At 38.3% G+C, this 15,801-nt stretch overlaps 1 protein-coding gene across 4 annotated transcripts in view; it reads right to left on the bottom strand.

The window, feature by feature from the left end:
- The window catches only part of CA10 (carbonic anhydrase 10), a 206,399-nt gene that overhangs the window by 33,610 nt on the left and 156,988 nt on the right, over positions 1-15,801 (bottom strand). For 3 of the 4 annotated variants that reach the window (XM_075441361.1, XM_075441363.1, XM_075441362.1), the window contains exon 5: positions 9,854-10,039. The exons of the other annotated variant lie outside the window; for it this stretch is intronic. In XM_075441361.1, coding sequence (XP_075297476.1) covers positions 9,854-10,039 — 186 coding nt within the window. The remainder of the gene's footprint in view (positions 1-9,853; positions 10,040-15,801) is intronic. 4 annotated transcript variants of the gene reach the window in all.

Here is a 15,801-nt window from a genome sequence, read left to right as displayed (position 1 = left end):
TTTCTTTTGCAGTTGTCTATAATAGCTGCAAGAGCTTTTGTGTAAGAAGTTAGTCTGACCCCTCCTTTCTCTGAAATGTTAGATTAAATATATTTGGGGAAAAGGTTAAAATTTGTGAGAAGTGTAAAGGAATAATCATTACCAAGTAACATAAAAACCATTTCACATTGAACCTATTTTTTTGGCTGCAGAGGTAAATTACTCGTTAATTAAAGAAGAATCGTCCCATACCAAGTAAAGTCACCCCAAGCAAATGATAATAATTTGGAATGAGGCAAAATGAATACTTCATAAGTGACACAGGAGATTCGGAGTGCTGAATGTTTTAATGTCCCAGTGGTTTAAAAGAGCAAATCCTACAGCTGCTACTCTAAGCACAAAAACTCCACCTTATTGCTTTATGATGCTGGATTTTAAAATTGAGGCACCAAAGGGATTTAGATTATAGTCTGTGACAGACTGGGCTCTCAGTACATTGACACTCTCTTCCAGTCCTCCCTCCCTCCCAAAAAGAGAACAGTTGGTAACTGAACAGTAAACATGTGCAAAAATATATTTATTACTAAAGGGATCTGTTTCACTCAGTATCTAAGAAATTCAGTATTTATTATTCCATGCAGCAGATACTGTGCTCTGTTACATGCTATGTTAATATAAGCTGAAATTGTCATGGAGCCTGCGATTTGTTTGGACAGCTCTTACAATTCTGCTAACGGATGGGTAGTCCATAAGATTCAGAAAAGTAGTTTCCAAAGAAGAAAAGTTTTCTGGCAAGGAACACCCAAATATGTGTAGATAATGGAAAAGAAGAAGAAGAAAAAAACCCCCTAAACCAAAAGCAACCCACTCTAAAAGTCTGCATGTACAGTTTATTAAATTTCAGTATATAGCAGACAGTATCGATGGAGCTTGTATCAAAAAATCTCCAGAAGGCAATATACAGAAGCAAAAATACTGGGCCCTAGAAATGGAGCTCCTTGTATTAGGCACCTAGAATTTCCTATGCAGAATCCAAGGGGAATAACATGCTTTGGTAAAACATTGAGAAATCTAGGGAATTTGGATGCTTTCAGACTTAGGTGATGGATAAGCAAACATTTGCAGAAACACTTCTGAGTCTTGCTGTAACTGACTTGAGAGTGGTACTCCTATTGCACACCAGTGGCAATCATAGAGAGAACGTCGGTGCCGTGCGGCAGCTGGTACCTTAACTTCAACAGCCTTTCATTCATTGCTTTAAGAATAACTCCCTTCAACATTATATACAACATTTTCAAATAGTTAAATATTTAACAATGCTTTCTAGAAATCAAGTAATAATCTGCAGAAATTAGTTGATCTCTGTATCATTTCTTGGCTGAAATGTTAACGTATTCGATTATTCCAGAAAGACTTAATGAAATTTGTATTGGGCAATTTTACCAGGTCTAAATAATCAAAATGATGACATACTAAAAGACCTCTGAAAATGTCTTTCCTTTATTTGATGTGACAGTGAACTGTAATTTTTCATCTGCAATGACCACACAAATCCCTCTGCAATCTGATAAAATGAAAAATGCAAGCCTAAAACACAGATCAAAATCCTGCTCGGGTACCCAAAATTTAGTCTCAGATTTTTATAAGTGGTTAAACACTTGTTCTAAAGCATCATTCAAACTCCAGATGGTATCTAATGATTGTTTGGGATTATAAAATTAAATGACTGTTCCTTTCAATTATATGTTATTGTTAGATTTTCTGCTGAAAGAAGTAAATACGTAGTTCTCCCCCCATCTTTCTTACTTTGTATTCTATGAAGAGCTGTAGCTGTATCTAGGTCCGATCCCGACTCCCTGTTGGTGCAATAACTAAACTTCCACGGTTTATACACCAAGAGAAACATCCTATTACAGTTTGCTTCAAACAAAACCATTAAACTTTTCCAGTTTTATCTGTGCTATCATAAAATGCACACACAGACCGATAGTATAAACTATAGGTAAATTCTTCCCCTTGCAAAGAAGTCAAAAACCTCATTTGTATTTCCACTGCTAATCAACTTTTAGAAAGCTAAAAAAATAACATGAATGGTATTTATGATATGAGAAACTGATTATACATGAAGTAAAATTCTTTATTGCTGATATAAAGTTTGGACCTTATACAACTTGATTTGTGTAATTAAGGTTTTTTCCTAAGGGAAGGATAAAACAGGCTATTTCTAGAATCTAATTTTCTTTTAAAAATGGCAGTATGACTACCACAGCACTAAATGTAAGACCGTGACTGCAAGAGTAAACTGGTGCTGCCTAGCAATGCAGCCAATCACAGAAAAATGAGTTGTATTTGCTGTGTATTTTTTCTATTTATATATTTATGATCCATGATTTACAGTTGCTACACCTTCACTTGATTCTACAACTTCTCCTGGCTGTTGAGTTTTGGGATTTGTTATTTAACAAGTGGATGTTACCCATGACTTCAGGATGACTGTCTAGCCAAAAAACCCAGGAAGGAACATAAGTTAAAAGTCAACTATTCTACTTCAGGTGTTAAAGATGAAACTGCTTTTGGAGGTCACTAAGGATTAAGATGCATTTTTAGCACATAGCCCATGTAGGAAGTTTACTGCACTTTGATGTAAAATACACCACAAAAAATTCTGTTCCATATTCCTGGAAAGTCATCTTTCTCAGTTTCCAGCAGACTAGTTCAAAAGGAGAAACTTCCTCTATTTTAAATATTGCCTATTTGCTGCTTGCAGAAGACCTGGATGTCAACATATTATTCTGACCGGTACTTTAAAGTTGTGGTTGCTGCCAGGTAGCTGTGGATGTTTATGCAGTTCAGTTACTGCCTGCCTTTCCACCCCCTTTCAGCTTTTGGTTTCAAGGAATCACTCTCTGTCATGTCCTCTCCCCACAATTCTGTCCATGATTCATGTAAAGGTATGTAATGCTGAAAATCTCCCACAAAAAAACACCCCTACAAAAATCTAATGGAAAATGAAATCAAGTAAATGGGATTGGGTTTTAGTTTGCAATTAGTTTGCATTTTTATCTGCAAACCTGTTTCTTATCTATCAACAAAGTAGCAGTTAAATGTGTGTAACTCAGATGTTTTGAATTGTTTAAGAAATATAAGTACACAAGAGTGAGAACAAAATAATATGAGAAATATGGGGAAAAAAGCTCCAGCATTCAGATCTTCAATATTAGATTTTGGGAAATTATTTGCAGTATCTCATGAAACCTGCAGATGCAAATTATCTTGAGGTTTGTCCCTTTATACGTTCCTGTGTAGCCACTGGGGGCTAAGTTTACTTGTTCCACTGCTACGTGCCCCAAACTCCTCTGCCCTTTGCTCTCATTGAAACTACCCAAGTTGAGGCAGAAGGCTGGTGCTGAGCTGCCTTGCAGGACCGCAGGAGCGTGGCTGCACTGCGAGCCGCCTGGGCTCCGCAGAGCTGAGAGGCACTGCGCGCCTGTCCCTGCGAGAGCAGCTCCGTGTGACGTACCTGTCGATGTGCAGAGGGCTTGTTTAACTATTGCACTTTTACAGGGACCATCAGGGATGGTCGGGTTTTCTGCTTTGCCCAGGAGTCTCAGAGCATTTCATTCCGCTTGCTCTCAGCCACTGTCCTGGGAAGTGAGGCCGCAGTCTGACAGGTTCACAGCCTGCATAATCGGAATTCCATGGCTGTGCAAACAGGCTAGTAGTGTTAATTACTGTGTATTGCTTCATGCAGTGGTTCTGGAATAGTATGACCCATATCTGACAGATCAATATACAGTAAATTAAAGCATTATCTTTTATCTTCCTATTCTATTTATACTGTTCTATAGTCACCTACTGTTCTGTTGCTGGTTTCTGATACAGTAAGTAAGTGCATTAGCCATAGCACCTTAATGACTCCGAAGTCAATGCAACTTTTGCTCAGCATGTTGATTTGTCATCTCATTTCACCTTGGGAAGTCTTTTGATAACATTTAAAAATGTTTTGATAAATTTCCCTTTATAAAATAACCTAGGCTTCCAGTATGCCCCCCTGCAAGTTTTGCTGTCTAGGTTATCTTGGCAGTGTTCTTCCTTGGACCATGCTTTTTGGTTTTTTCCTAGGGACTATGCTTTTAAATTTGAAGGGCTCTGGTGTCCAGAAGGAGAGGCAGCCATTTCATCTCTGCGTAGTTTTAGAGGGGAGACAGACCAGGCAACCTGCTACTAAAACACATTTCTGTTGAAGAGCCTAATTTCCTTACAAAGTCAATAGAGGGTGGGAAGGAATTTCCACTGGATGGGTCAGAGCTCTTAAATGAGCAGACCACAGTCAGGTAGTGAACAGCCCTCAATTTGTGCTAACACATTGTTCAATCTCCCTTTTTTTTATATATAGAAACCAGCAATAAAACCCCATTTAACTTAAAATACAAAATTGATTTTGGTTTAGAAAAATACAATAAGCATGTGTTGACAACTATGTGTCTTTTGGACTTTAACCCCACTTTTGATGGATATGAATATTTTACAAAATTTCAGGTGAAACCACCTGTAACCTTTAGGGTGGACAGAGGTGCATTCTAGCAACCAATGCACTTGTTCACCTCCCACTGATTTTGAATTAGTCATGTGAATAGTCTCCTTATGCTGTAGTGATGACAATACCACCACCTCTTCCTGATTTATATTCTGTTCCTATAGCAATTTAATTCATTATCCTATTGACTTTCTCCTCTGAAGCTGAACATTAATCTGAAGGTTATAGAGATTTTACTAAACCACCCTTCCATTAGACATGTGTTCACTCATCTGGTACTTTCCTCAGAGGCTTATTTTTCAACATTAATAAGCACCGGAGTACGGTAAACTTATCTTCTGGCTGAAATACTTAAAAATGACCTGCATCATTTCCAATAAAGTCTCCAAAATGTAATACAGATGGCTTGTGGCAACTGACAGATCTGAATTTCAAACTCCCTTCTGCAAGCAGTTGGCAGGAGTGCCAGCATTACGAGGTGTAGCAGGGGCGGGCTTACAAGCTCTGCTTCAGTGTTGTAACTACCTGTAGGAACGCGGCTGTGAAGGAGCAGGACATTCCTGTCCTCTCTGCTCAGGGACATTGCTAGCTCATTAAACGCTCCCTTCCTGAGGAACAGGAAGGACTACATACTATAACAATGTGATGTAGAGCTGTGCTAGACTCACAAATCCTCTCATCAGTGCAGCTTCCTATAGAGAACAGAACAGAAAAACACACGTGGGAGAGGAATCTGAATGCTGGGTAAGTGTAGGGAACGGTGTAGAGAAAACAAGGGCTTTTGTGCGAAGTGACCCATAGGTTAGAAAAGGAGGCAGATTCCAAGCCACACTCCACATGGGAAGCACAACTGAAAATTCGCCTTCTAGGTGATGAAATTTTGGGGAAGGAGATACAAACCTTATCAAATAAAGGGAGATGTAAATGGCTTGTAACAAGTAATACAATATAGAGTTGGCCCATACTTGCCGTTTCTTCTGACAAACTAATTGGCCATGACTTGTTCTGTTCTCCCAGCATAACTAAAGTCATAGTACATATCCAGTAAAGGGCTTTTGGTTGGTTGTGTGTGTTTGTTTGTTTTTCTGTGTGTGTTTTTTTGTTTTTGTTTTTTTTTTTTTCTTTTGTATAAGCAGTACCAACATTAGGATTTTTGGGGAGGCTCTTTGGAACCACACCGGCAAGCCAAAGCTGTACAGCAGGTCTCAGTGACAGAGCCACTGTTTCTGATTTAACAATTCAGACTAATTCTGCAGCAGGCTGGATTAAATTATCCCAGCTGGCCGGATGCTTCTCATAGGCTGTCTATCTGACAGTCCTGCTTCTAAAAATATCAGAAGTTGGATTTGCAATGCTGATCTCTCTGATAAGTAATCCTTTACAGTAATCACTAGAAGTTCCCCACTCAAACAGAATATGTCTGCATCTAAAGAAATTCCAGTAGTAGATGGAGGCTGGTATTTCAGAATTTCCAGTCTCCCCCTTTGATTCCCATTTTGTTGTATTTTTTTTCTGTTTTCTTAGTGGCTTTCAGAAGCACCAAAGGTAAATCTCAGTTCCAAACTGTGTGAATAGTTTGCAATATGTATTCATTTATCTAGATAGTATTCTGGCTTTCATTTTACTTATGTAGTGGATGAAACCATTGTGTGTTATAATCTCTGTCAATGGGTTTTTGAAGGGTGACTTGGTGGGCAGGGAAGAATTCTGTTGTTTCTCATGTGTTGTGGACTATGGTCTCTTGTTTGAAAGTCTCTAGCTACTGAGATTGTGAAAAGTGCAAAACCCCAAATAATTAAGCTCCCTGACTTTCTGCCTTTACATTGATAAGGTCACTACGATACACAGCCATAAAGTGGCTGGAGGTCTCCTGCAGCACATTTTTCATTTTTCTACTTGGGGAAAAAAAAATTGGTAGGGGTTTTTATGACTTTGCCACACGGTAAAGTTAAAGGGTCCCATTTTCACCAGGAACATTTTAAGAGGTTGTTACCTTTTTATTTTAACAAGGTAGACAGTGCCTGAACAGCAGCGCTCTGGTAAATTCTGCTGTATTTTGTCCTGCTGCTGTCTGAAAGGAAGGAAGATGGTGTTTCTCATTAAATGATATGGACTCTGAAGTATTAAAACCTGTTTTGCATGGAGACATTAGGCAGCAGACACAAATGATTGGTGTCTTAGTTGGGGACTTTGCTTGAGCCAAGATTTTCTTCTAATCATTATAATACAGTAGGATGCTTATGGAAAGAATGGGGAATTAAACACACTCCAGTATGTATCAGAGACAGGTAAATGCCTGACTTATTTACCTAAGCATTCCAAAGCTTGCCGTTCTTATATTGATGATAATCTGATACACAGTTTTAAAGCCCTTACACTCAAACTGTTAAAGCATTAGTTCAGTTATTCTGCCTCCTGAAGTGATAATTAGAGGCTAAAAGGTAACCAGATTATTGTAGAGATCTCTCTTGACAGCCTTTAACATCTAGTTAAATGTTAACGCCTGGAAATTACAAGCCTCTCGGTATCATTCAGACCACAGTATATTTTGAAGCAATTGGCCATTTCTACCTTTTTTTTCATTCCATGGTACAACTCCAGTGCTTTCTAGCTTGCTCTGAGTGCCTGCCCATTTGCAGTACAACTTCAGCAGGCAAAAAAAGTCCCTGAGAACAAACTTCTTGCTTAGTATGGATGTTAGGTGGGATTTCCAGGTATGTAAAGGAGATTGCAGCTGATTCAAGATTTGTTGGGGCTGTTTAAAAGCTTCTGCCTTGTCTGCAGTTGTATTTGATTTCATGTTTGGGCCAATCTAATAGTTTCTGGTGCTGGGAGGGAAAGGTACCGCTCTCTCCCCTGACCTCTCCCAAAGTTCCCCTTCTCTCTCTGCAATGTGCTGACTTTAACGTGCGTTGGAGACCTCAGTGAAAATGAGGGGACAGGTACGGATGGGAGTGGAGGGAAAGAGCAGTAGGAATGAGCTGATTGTGATCTGTTGGAATGGATCACACTTCTTGGGTAATTTTATCCTTGGGAGTTATTTGCACAGCAAAACAGCAGTTTTGGTAAAACCCACAGTGGGTTTGTCCAACACAAATAAGAACAGCAGTAACAAGGCAGTGTCAGGGGAGTTGGCGTGCAATTGGCAGTCAAACAGTCTAATGCTGCAAGGAGTTGTCTCTGCCTATACCTGCTAAAGTCTAAGCCAGCAAATATGCATTGCTTGTCTTACCTGTTCTAGTTAAAATTTGCACCTACGCTATTCAGCATGATTGGTTTGAATCTGTGCTTGTACTTTGGAAACAGTATGTGTTCTATAAATAAGACTTAACTGCCGAGATGCAGGTTCAAATTAGTAATTAATACTTGACCTTATTGGAATTGTCCAGCTGTCCAAAATGGCCATCTGAAATTCTGAAAAACACATCCTCAAAGGACAGAATTCATCTCGCCGTCTGAAACAGAGGTGTCTAGTCTAAGCTACTTGGCCTGTTGTTTGTCTCTGTTGTCAAGGGAGAGGCATCACCACAAAGTGATGGAGATGTCCTAAAAGATGCGTGTCTGCCTGTTAGGAACGATCATCCTCTGAAGATGCTAGTCTCCTTCTACTCACTGCAGGAGGAATTCAGTTAACTAGATGAATCCTGCATACACTGTGGATTCAGCTTTGCATGACTAAATGACTGACAGCAGTTTCCAATTAGCTAGGTTTTCTGCTTTTATTAAGAAAAACTTGAGGTCTCTGTTAGCAAATAATACCAAATGTTACTCGTACTTCAAAACTCCTACTTTCAGAATGGGAAGAGCCTAGTTAAGTATTAACATAAAGTATTGCAAAACAATGCTCTATGTTTTTACCTTTCGTTATAGTCTGTGACTGATGAATTTATAACTTAAAAACTTTTTTAAAAATATCTGAAATTATGCTGATATACCATTGCACTTGATATGATGTGTTTCAACCAGATCTTTGCTTTCTTGTTCGTAAACCTGCTTTTGTTTGAGTATTGCTCTTCCGTAAATCTGAGTAGCAAAGCAAAGACCTTAGTTACTACAGCATACTTAACTTTCAGCTCTAAAAGGAGTAATACATTGTATGTTCACTTATCATAGACTTTGATGAAGGCAACCAGAAGTCAGTTGTGTAAGACATGAATAATTTCATGAAAAAGCTGCCACTGGCTGTATTATACAACTATGTAGCTTATAAAACAAAGCAAATGATTACCATCAATTATAACACCATCATTTGACAACTCTGCAATTAATTTCCCACTCTTAAATAACTGCTGTTGCACAGTGCCAAAGAAAATGCCATGCATTAACTGACTCATCACCAGAGTCTGTGATAGATAGTACAGATGGTAATTTGATTATTCACCTCCACAAAAATAAGTGCTTTATTATGAAAAACTATTCGTTTTTGTCTTCAGAAAGAATGGTAAAAGGATACTTTGAGTATCTTTAAAAATAATCCCTAGAGTAATGTATAGTTATTCTGAAGTATTATTTTATTTTTTAAGATTTGTGGAGTAGAGCTGCGTGCTAGATAGTTCACAGGCATGGCACAAGCTGATGGAGGATGGGGTACTACAAAACCCGTGCATTTCTTCTGTGTAGAAATGCTCCTACATAAGAAGAATGGAAAGATTCTGCTTTGTTTACCAGAAAGTCTGCAAACTCTACTATGCGTCTTGAAAAAGTACTCCATGTACAAGACCGAAATATTTACCCAGCAAGAGTAATGGGCTATCCTGCAATAGCTATCATGATCATTAAATTACAGTCTTTTCTGGGACACTTACAGATGTGTATTTAAAATATGAGGCAAGTACCAGTTCTGCTAGGGTGTATTTATGGAGTTAACTTTATTTCTTGAGCAGACCAACAGATTTCTGTGGAACCATCTTTAAAATGAAGTATCACCTTATTTTTATATGAATCAAAGGCAGAATGATACTCAATGTACAGTGTTACACACCAATGCATAGCAAAAGTAGCACTTCTTATAAGAAATTGAAGCACTTTCAGTACTACTTTGTGGCTAATCTTGTCTTCGCGTTTACTAGGGATATAAAGGACCCATCAAAAGATACTTGATTACTTTGTAAATAGTGCATATGAGAATATAGGGTGTCTGTGCATACAATAAATACCACAGTTTCACTTTTAGATATGAGTTACAATTTGAAAAAAAAAAGTAATTCTCTGATTTTCAGAATGGATAAAGGGAAACAATTTTTATGAGTACAAATTAGTTTGCAAATACCTTCAGGCAGAAATGGAAAGTGAGTAATTCATACTGGTTCATTTGTAACTCCAAATACATTGACGTACCTCCCCAGAGAAAGCCTGTCCATTGAGCAGGTGCTCTGATCCCTGGCTGTCTTCGCTTCCAAAGTGTAACCGGATTTCCTCTAAGCGGTGACTATACGTCATCGGTCCTCCGGAGATGTTGACCAAATGCTCTTTGTCTAATCGCAGAGATACATGTCTCCCTGTGTTATACATCGTCCCACTGACCTAAACAAAATGGTGGGGGGGGAAAAAAGCATTTTTTCAAAATAATTTGTAAATCCTAGAAACTAGTTGTACGAATGTCAAGATTTTGCTCTTTACACACCTTTTTTTAAATGTAGCAATATATCTTCTTGTTGTGAGATGAAATACACAACCGGAGGTTATACTTCAACTTCTGCTGTGAATCTTCTACTATATATTTAAATATTTTGCTAACTCCATATATACATATTTTAGCCAGGGGCACATGTTAACACAATGAATAGGATTATTCTTCTTCTAAATAAGTAGGATTTTAGAGTATCTTGTATGCAAGGTCTGAATAATGGCTTCATTACAAAATTTCTGCACTGAAAATGGGAACATTTCAGATGACATAAATTATTTAAGTACCCTTGAACAAATCTGAAATTTAACTCATTTTTTCCTTTTAATATTTATAACAAAGATACCCAAAAGGAAAGGTGCTGCAAAAGCAGTGATATAATTATTCATAAATAGGGAGCCCTGCTCCTGCTGGAGCTGCAGGTAAAAGCCTTCATCGTCCTCCTCTGCAAGTCTCTTTGTTTTGTTATGAATATTTTATGTTTATAGTTGCCAGATATTTTAGCCATAGCAGTAAAGAACTAATTACAATTTGATCATATATCTCTAGTTCCTAGTACACCTCAAATAGCTGTAATGCTCTTCAAGATTAATCTTTATTTTTAAAAAGACCGAATGTTGCGCTTCATTTGCAAACTGATTTACAGCTGCTGTAATGAAAAAGAAAGTGATTGTGAAAATTTTTCATATGGAATATAATTCTGTCATAATTTCCACTGTTGTAGGAGAAGTTCCTATAGCAAGAGGTTCCTTAATTTATGCCTTTAGAAAGTGAAATATGCCAGTTTGAGTTAAAGTAGAATTGTGATTTATTTAAAAACATTCTGCATGGATACAAATGGTACACTTGAATAACGTTCATTTACTTTAAGAAGAGGAAGTGTAGCAATAATATGCTTTGTTGCACTTCAATTTAAAATTAAAGACATGACTATTATGTATTATATCCTACACTACATCAGTACTATAGTAATTAACATTGCTGCAGCGTCATTTTATCTGTAATACTAATTACTGAGTTTAAATGCCCTGTTTTTTTGCACAGTATGTTGTAAAAAGTTACACTGAACAGACTGTGCAATAGAACTAAATGGATGAGATTAAATAGCTTTTGATTGTTGTGGTTTTTAAACTTTGATACAGATGCTCTCTTTTTTGTGTTTATTCCAACTCAAAGTAAGCAGTATTAAGTTTCTTATGAAAAGTAATAAACACAAATATTCCTATTCATCGCGAATAAAACACAATGTTCTTATTTATAAATGCTCCTTAGTTTTTCTGCTTGACTTTGCATACATAATAATTAAATACCAAGTTTAGCTTAATTAGGTGGAAGAAGGTCAGTGTATCGAATTCAGCTTCAGCACACTGCGTATGAATGACATAAAATTCCTAATCATAAGTAACAAATATAGTTTAAAAACAAGTAGGGGAACATGGTTTAAAGCCGCTTATTCACATTTGGAAACTCACGCTTCACTGAACGCTCAGTTAAACATAGCAACTATGCAAAATATTCAGAATCCATTTTCTTACTGAAATTGGTACAAATCTCAAATTAGGTTACCATTATTTTCTCTCTTAAGGTAAAAGTGACCCAAATAACCCCTAATATGAATCAAATAACTCTCTGTAGAGCAGAGAGGCGAAACGATAAGAGGCAAATTCATGAACAGGCGTAACATTTGCCTGTCTCATTTCCCCCTCATAAAAATGCAGTGCTTGTAATGAGGTTGTATTGACTGTTTTAAAAGAGAATTTCCCTCCGTAACTGCAGATAAAGAATACTGGGAATGCAGCGAAGTACCGGACGTGCCCCATTTCTGACCTGCGGGGAGGGGTGAACATTTGAAGCGAGACTATAAAACGCTCCTGCATGGGCACACAGACTTGTCACCAGGCAGGATGAAATCCAAGATCTTCAATCTAAAAAATGCAAGGTCTCTCCCTTTTATCAGCCTTCTTAGGTTGAAGGGAAGCACTAGTTTTCTTGCTGTGAGTGTACGCACAAGGGAAGAGTAGCCACATGCACCTGTCTAGATTCGGGACCTGACATGTCCATGCCCATTTCTTTTCTGCAAAGTGTCCACACACACCACCACTACTAACAACTTTTAATGCGCACTTCTTTTATGGGCATTTGCTTACTACAGGAAGAATACAAGTGTCTTATATTTGCCATCTACTCAGATGACATCAGAATGAAATACTGGAACCATTTTTTTCTTCTTATTTCTGGAGACATTCTGAGTTGCCAAGATTGTACAGTAGGCTGTGCTTGGCTATGGGAAGTACCGCTGCAACGCTGTGTGAAATTCTTTAGTGCAGTTCAGGATATTGTCTGGTTCACATGCAAACCCAGTATCTTCTCACATTTAAAAGCGTATGCTTCAAGTATAACCATTTACAGTTGTAGGACATAGTATCACATAAATGCAATCACCTTCTGTTTGCAAGCTCAAAGTACTCAAATGCATTTACTCAGTAGGAAAGTGTCATGCAATAAGTAATGCAAGAAAAGAAAGAAGTTTGTCTTCCATTGTTTTCGTCAGAAAAAAATGCATTGCCTTTTCACTATGCGTAGTTTTAATTGCTGCTGGAGAGAAAGCAGATTCTGATCTTGCTCGCTATGTGAAGCTACTGATAGCAGAAGGATTTTCCGTATCTTTTGGTACTGAACCTTTAAAGTGATAGTGCACTCTTATTTTAGAACATCAAACTGAGCTGGGTTTGTGCAAAGCCTTGGTGGTGTAAAGGGCCACAGGCTCAGGAGGTAACGAGGTGTTTTGTGCATTCTCCTACAAGGTAAACAGTAAGGCACGGGTGCCTTATGGGAAAGATGTTGACTCTGCCTGCTACAGTCAACAATATCTGCTGCTCCAGAGAGTGTAGTATTTATTTTTTATACCCTTCTGCAAATTGGATAAAAAATTATAGGGTAGTTTAAAAGGATAATACAAAAGACCTGTTAAAATCTATATAACTGTTTCCTTAATGTGTCAGACTAACCCTTGGTACTAAGTCCTTCACAGTCCTGGCCTTTGTGTTGCTTCTTGCTCTGCTATTAAGTGAACCTTTTGTTCTGTGTTTCTGTTTGACTTGGAAGTTACGTGAAGAGGAAAACATAGCAAACAATCTTGGGGGGAAAAAAAAAGAGTACTAAACCTTGCCCTCCCATTTTTCAAAAGGATCAATATTCATGTTTATCTTGTGCACTAGAAATGAGACTGCAGTAAAGAAAACATACGTTAAAACATTGGTAAAATTTTGCCTGTCTGAGGAAACAGCTTCGTCCAACATTGTCAATGTTAACGATCAGACCACATTCTCAGCTGACCCCATTTTTCTCACGCATTAAGAAACGTTTCCAAACAGGTAGTTTCACCCGTGGCAAAATTCCCAAGTAGAACAGAGCATGTTGATGGGCTTCTTAATTGTGGAATAGTTCAGTAGAACTTTGGTAGACTTTAATTAAATTATTAACATATTCCTGATGTAGTTATTTTCTATTTAATCTCATTCATTTTAATTCTTGCTTCACAGAGCTTTGTGCACGTAATTCCCCAGCAACTTTATTCTCTCTCTTTATCTTGATGCAAGACAGCCACACAGGCACACGCTACTAATATATTCTATACTACATTTCTAAGTCAGATCTGAATACTCATGTGGTATGTGTGTAGAACTTGCTGGTCCTGTGATCACAAAAAAGTCTCAGTTCTGCTTTTTGAAAGGTGGAACACAAGCAAAGTCAATAAAAATGCATACCTAATAAACACAAACTCTTTGATGCATGTTTATCTTGAAACTCTACAGACCTTTATGGCCATTAGGTAAAAAAACCCCAAACAATCCTGAAAATTTTTTTTCTAATGATGTTCTTTAACACCGCATTTGTGGAAGCACTTTTGTTGTGTCCTAGTTAACTGTATATCTTGTTCCTTTCGTCTTTTCTTCCACAACTAGTCCTGAACTATGTATTTTTCAGAACTTTCTTTGTGGCCTACATCTTTACATTACAGTCTGTGTAAAAATAGCCTTCAAAACCCCGAGCTGACGTGACAGAAAAAGAAACCTGCGCAAGGGCGAAGCCATGCTAGGAATGTAAGCAGGGAATGCGGGAGGAAAGGAGCAGGAGCCGAGATGGATTCCTTGCCTTTCAATCCCATGCTACGGTAGCAAGTTCACAGTCACCTTTCTTCAAGGGGTAGCGCAGGTTCTCTGCTTCCTCGTGGCCTTTACAAAACAGCAAAATAGTGCACTTTGGATTTATTCAGGTAAGAGTGGTCTGAAGCTTACTTCCCAGAACATTTTAAAACTTGTATCACCACCTGCCAGTGGACCAGCACTTAATGTAAGGAAGCAGGAAAATCAGTTGTGCACGGCCGCCTGCTGTGGTGTCCTTGGATCTTATCTGCAATATTAGATGTTCCTTTCTTTAGGATGAAAATAGATACAGTCCAGAGAAGGCCTAGTACTGTGTAGGGAGGCAAATCACCAAGGATTGAAGAGTGTTTTGAAGGTGTCGTCGCGCCCCAGTTTTATATCCTGCAATAATCAAGTTTCTGTTATCTGCCACCTGGCTTCCCTATTTTCCTCTCGGAGTCCTATATTTCAGCGGAGCAGGAAAGCAGCTCTGCAAGCTCAGGGAGTGGTGGGCTTCTCCCTCCGTTAGCAGCACCTGAACTACTAATGCCACATACTTTGTCAATACCATTGGTTTCTGCCATTCGGTACGCACGTAGCGACAGTGGCGGGTGGCACGGATCCTGTGGAACCTGTAACGTGTCACTGATTTTCTGCTCAACTCCTCTCCCTAGCAGGTTCATGGAGGCACAAGTGCTCCATGGAAAAAGTTAAACTGTTCCTAACATCTGCTACCTAGGGGTCTCAAAGTGCCTAAAAAATGCAAAAATAAATCTGCAGTTGTCTTTTGTCTCACTGGGGTAAGTCAACATTAATGCCAGGTTATTACATTTTCTTCCTGACACTTAGACAGGATTGTCTACACAACATTTCACTGTGTAACTCAGGTCACCTCAACTTGAGTTTCTAAGCGCAGTGGTAAACTGAACCATGTTTTTCCGAGTCCCTCAAGCAAGTCCTTTTCATTTTTTGTCTCTTTGGTTGTTGTTCATAGTATCCTGACCAGACCATATTCTGTGATATAAAGTACCGTCCTCATTGATTGGAGTTGCTTGTGCTGTAGTAAGTACCTTGGATCTCTCTTGTGCCAAGCCCAGACTGCTTCAGGGTTTGAAAACAGATTTTACATAGACTTCAGGGCAAGTCTGTGATTTCATATTTGACTTTAGGGACAGTGATGAAGCATTGCACCAAACTAGAATTTAAAATGTAACCTACTAAGGCACACTGGTTGGTTCTCTGCAGCAGAATTACATTCGCTTATGTCAAAGCAGTGGTTACACAAGAACGTTTATTTTCTTAATATTGTGCTTCTGGCATCCATTTAGTTTTAGAAGTAGTTTTATGCTGCTGCCTTGATTTTCCAGCTGTTATTGGAGGGGACCCAAGCTGGAAAATAAAACGATTTTACAGAATTATTCTTCTAAGTTATTTAACAGTTGTTTAAAAAGGATATTGTCTTTTAAAGTCTCTTTTTAAAGAGGAGATTGATATACTTAAATAGGAGACAATTG

The sequence above is a fragment of the Opisthocomus hoazin genome, chromosome 21, assembly GCF_030867145.1.
Source record: "Opisthocomus hoazin isolate bOpiHoa1 chromosome 21, bOpiHoa1.hap1, whole genome shotgun sequence".
Classification (NCBI taxonomy): domain Eukaryota; kingdom Metazoa; phylum Chordata; class Aves; order Opisthocomiformes; family Opisthocomidae; genus Opisthocomus; species Opisthocomus hoazin.
This window is presented reverse-complemented; position numbering and strand designations above follow the sequence as displayed.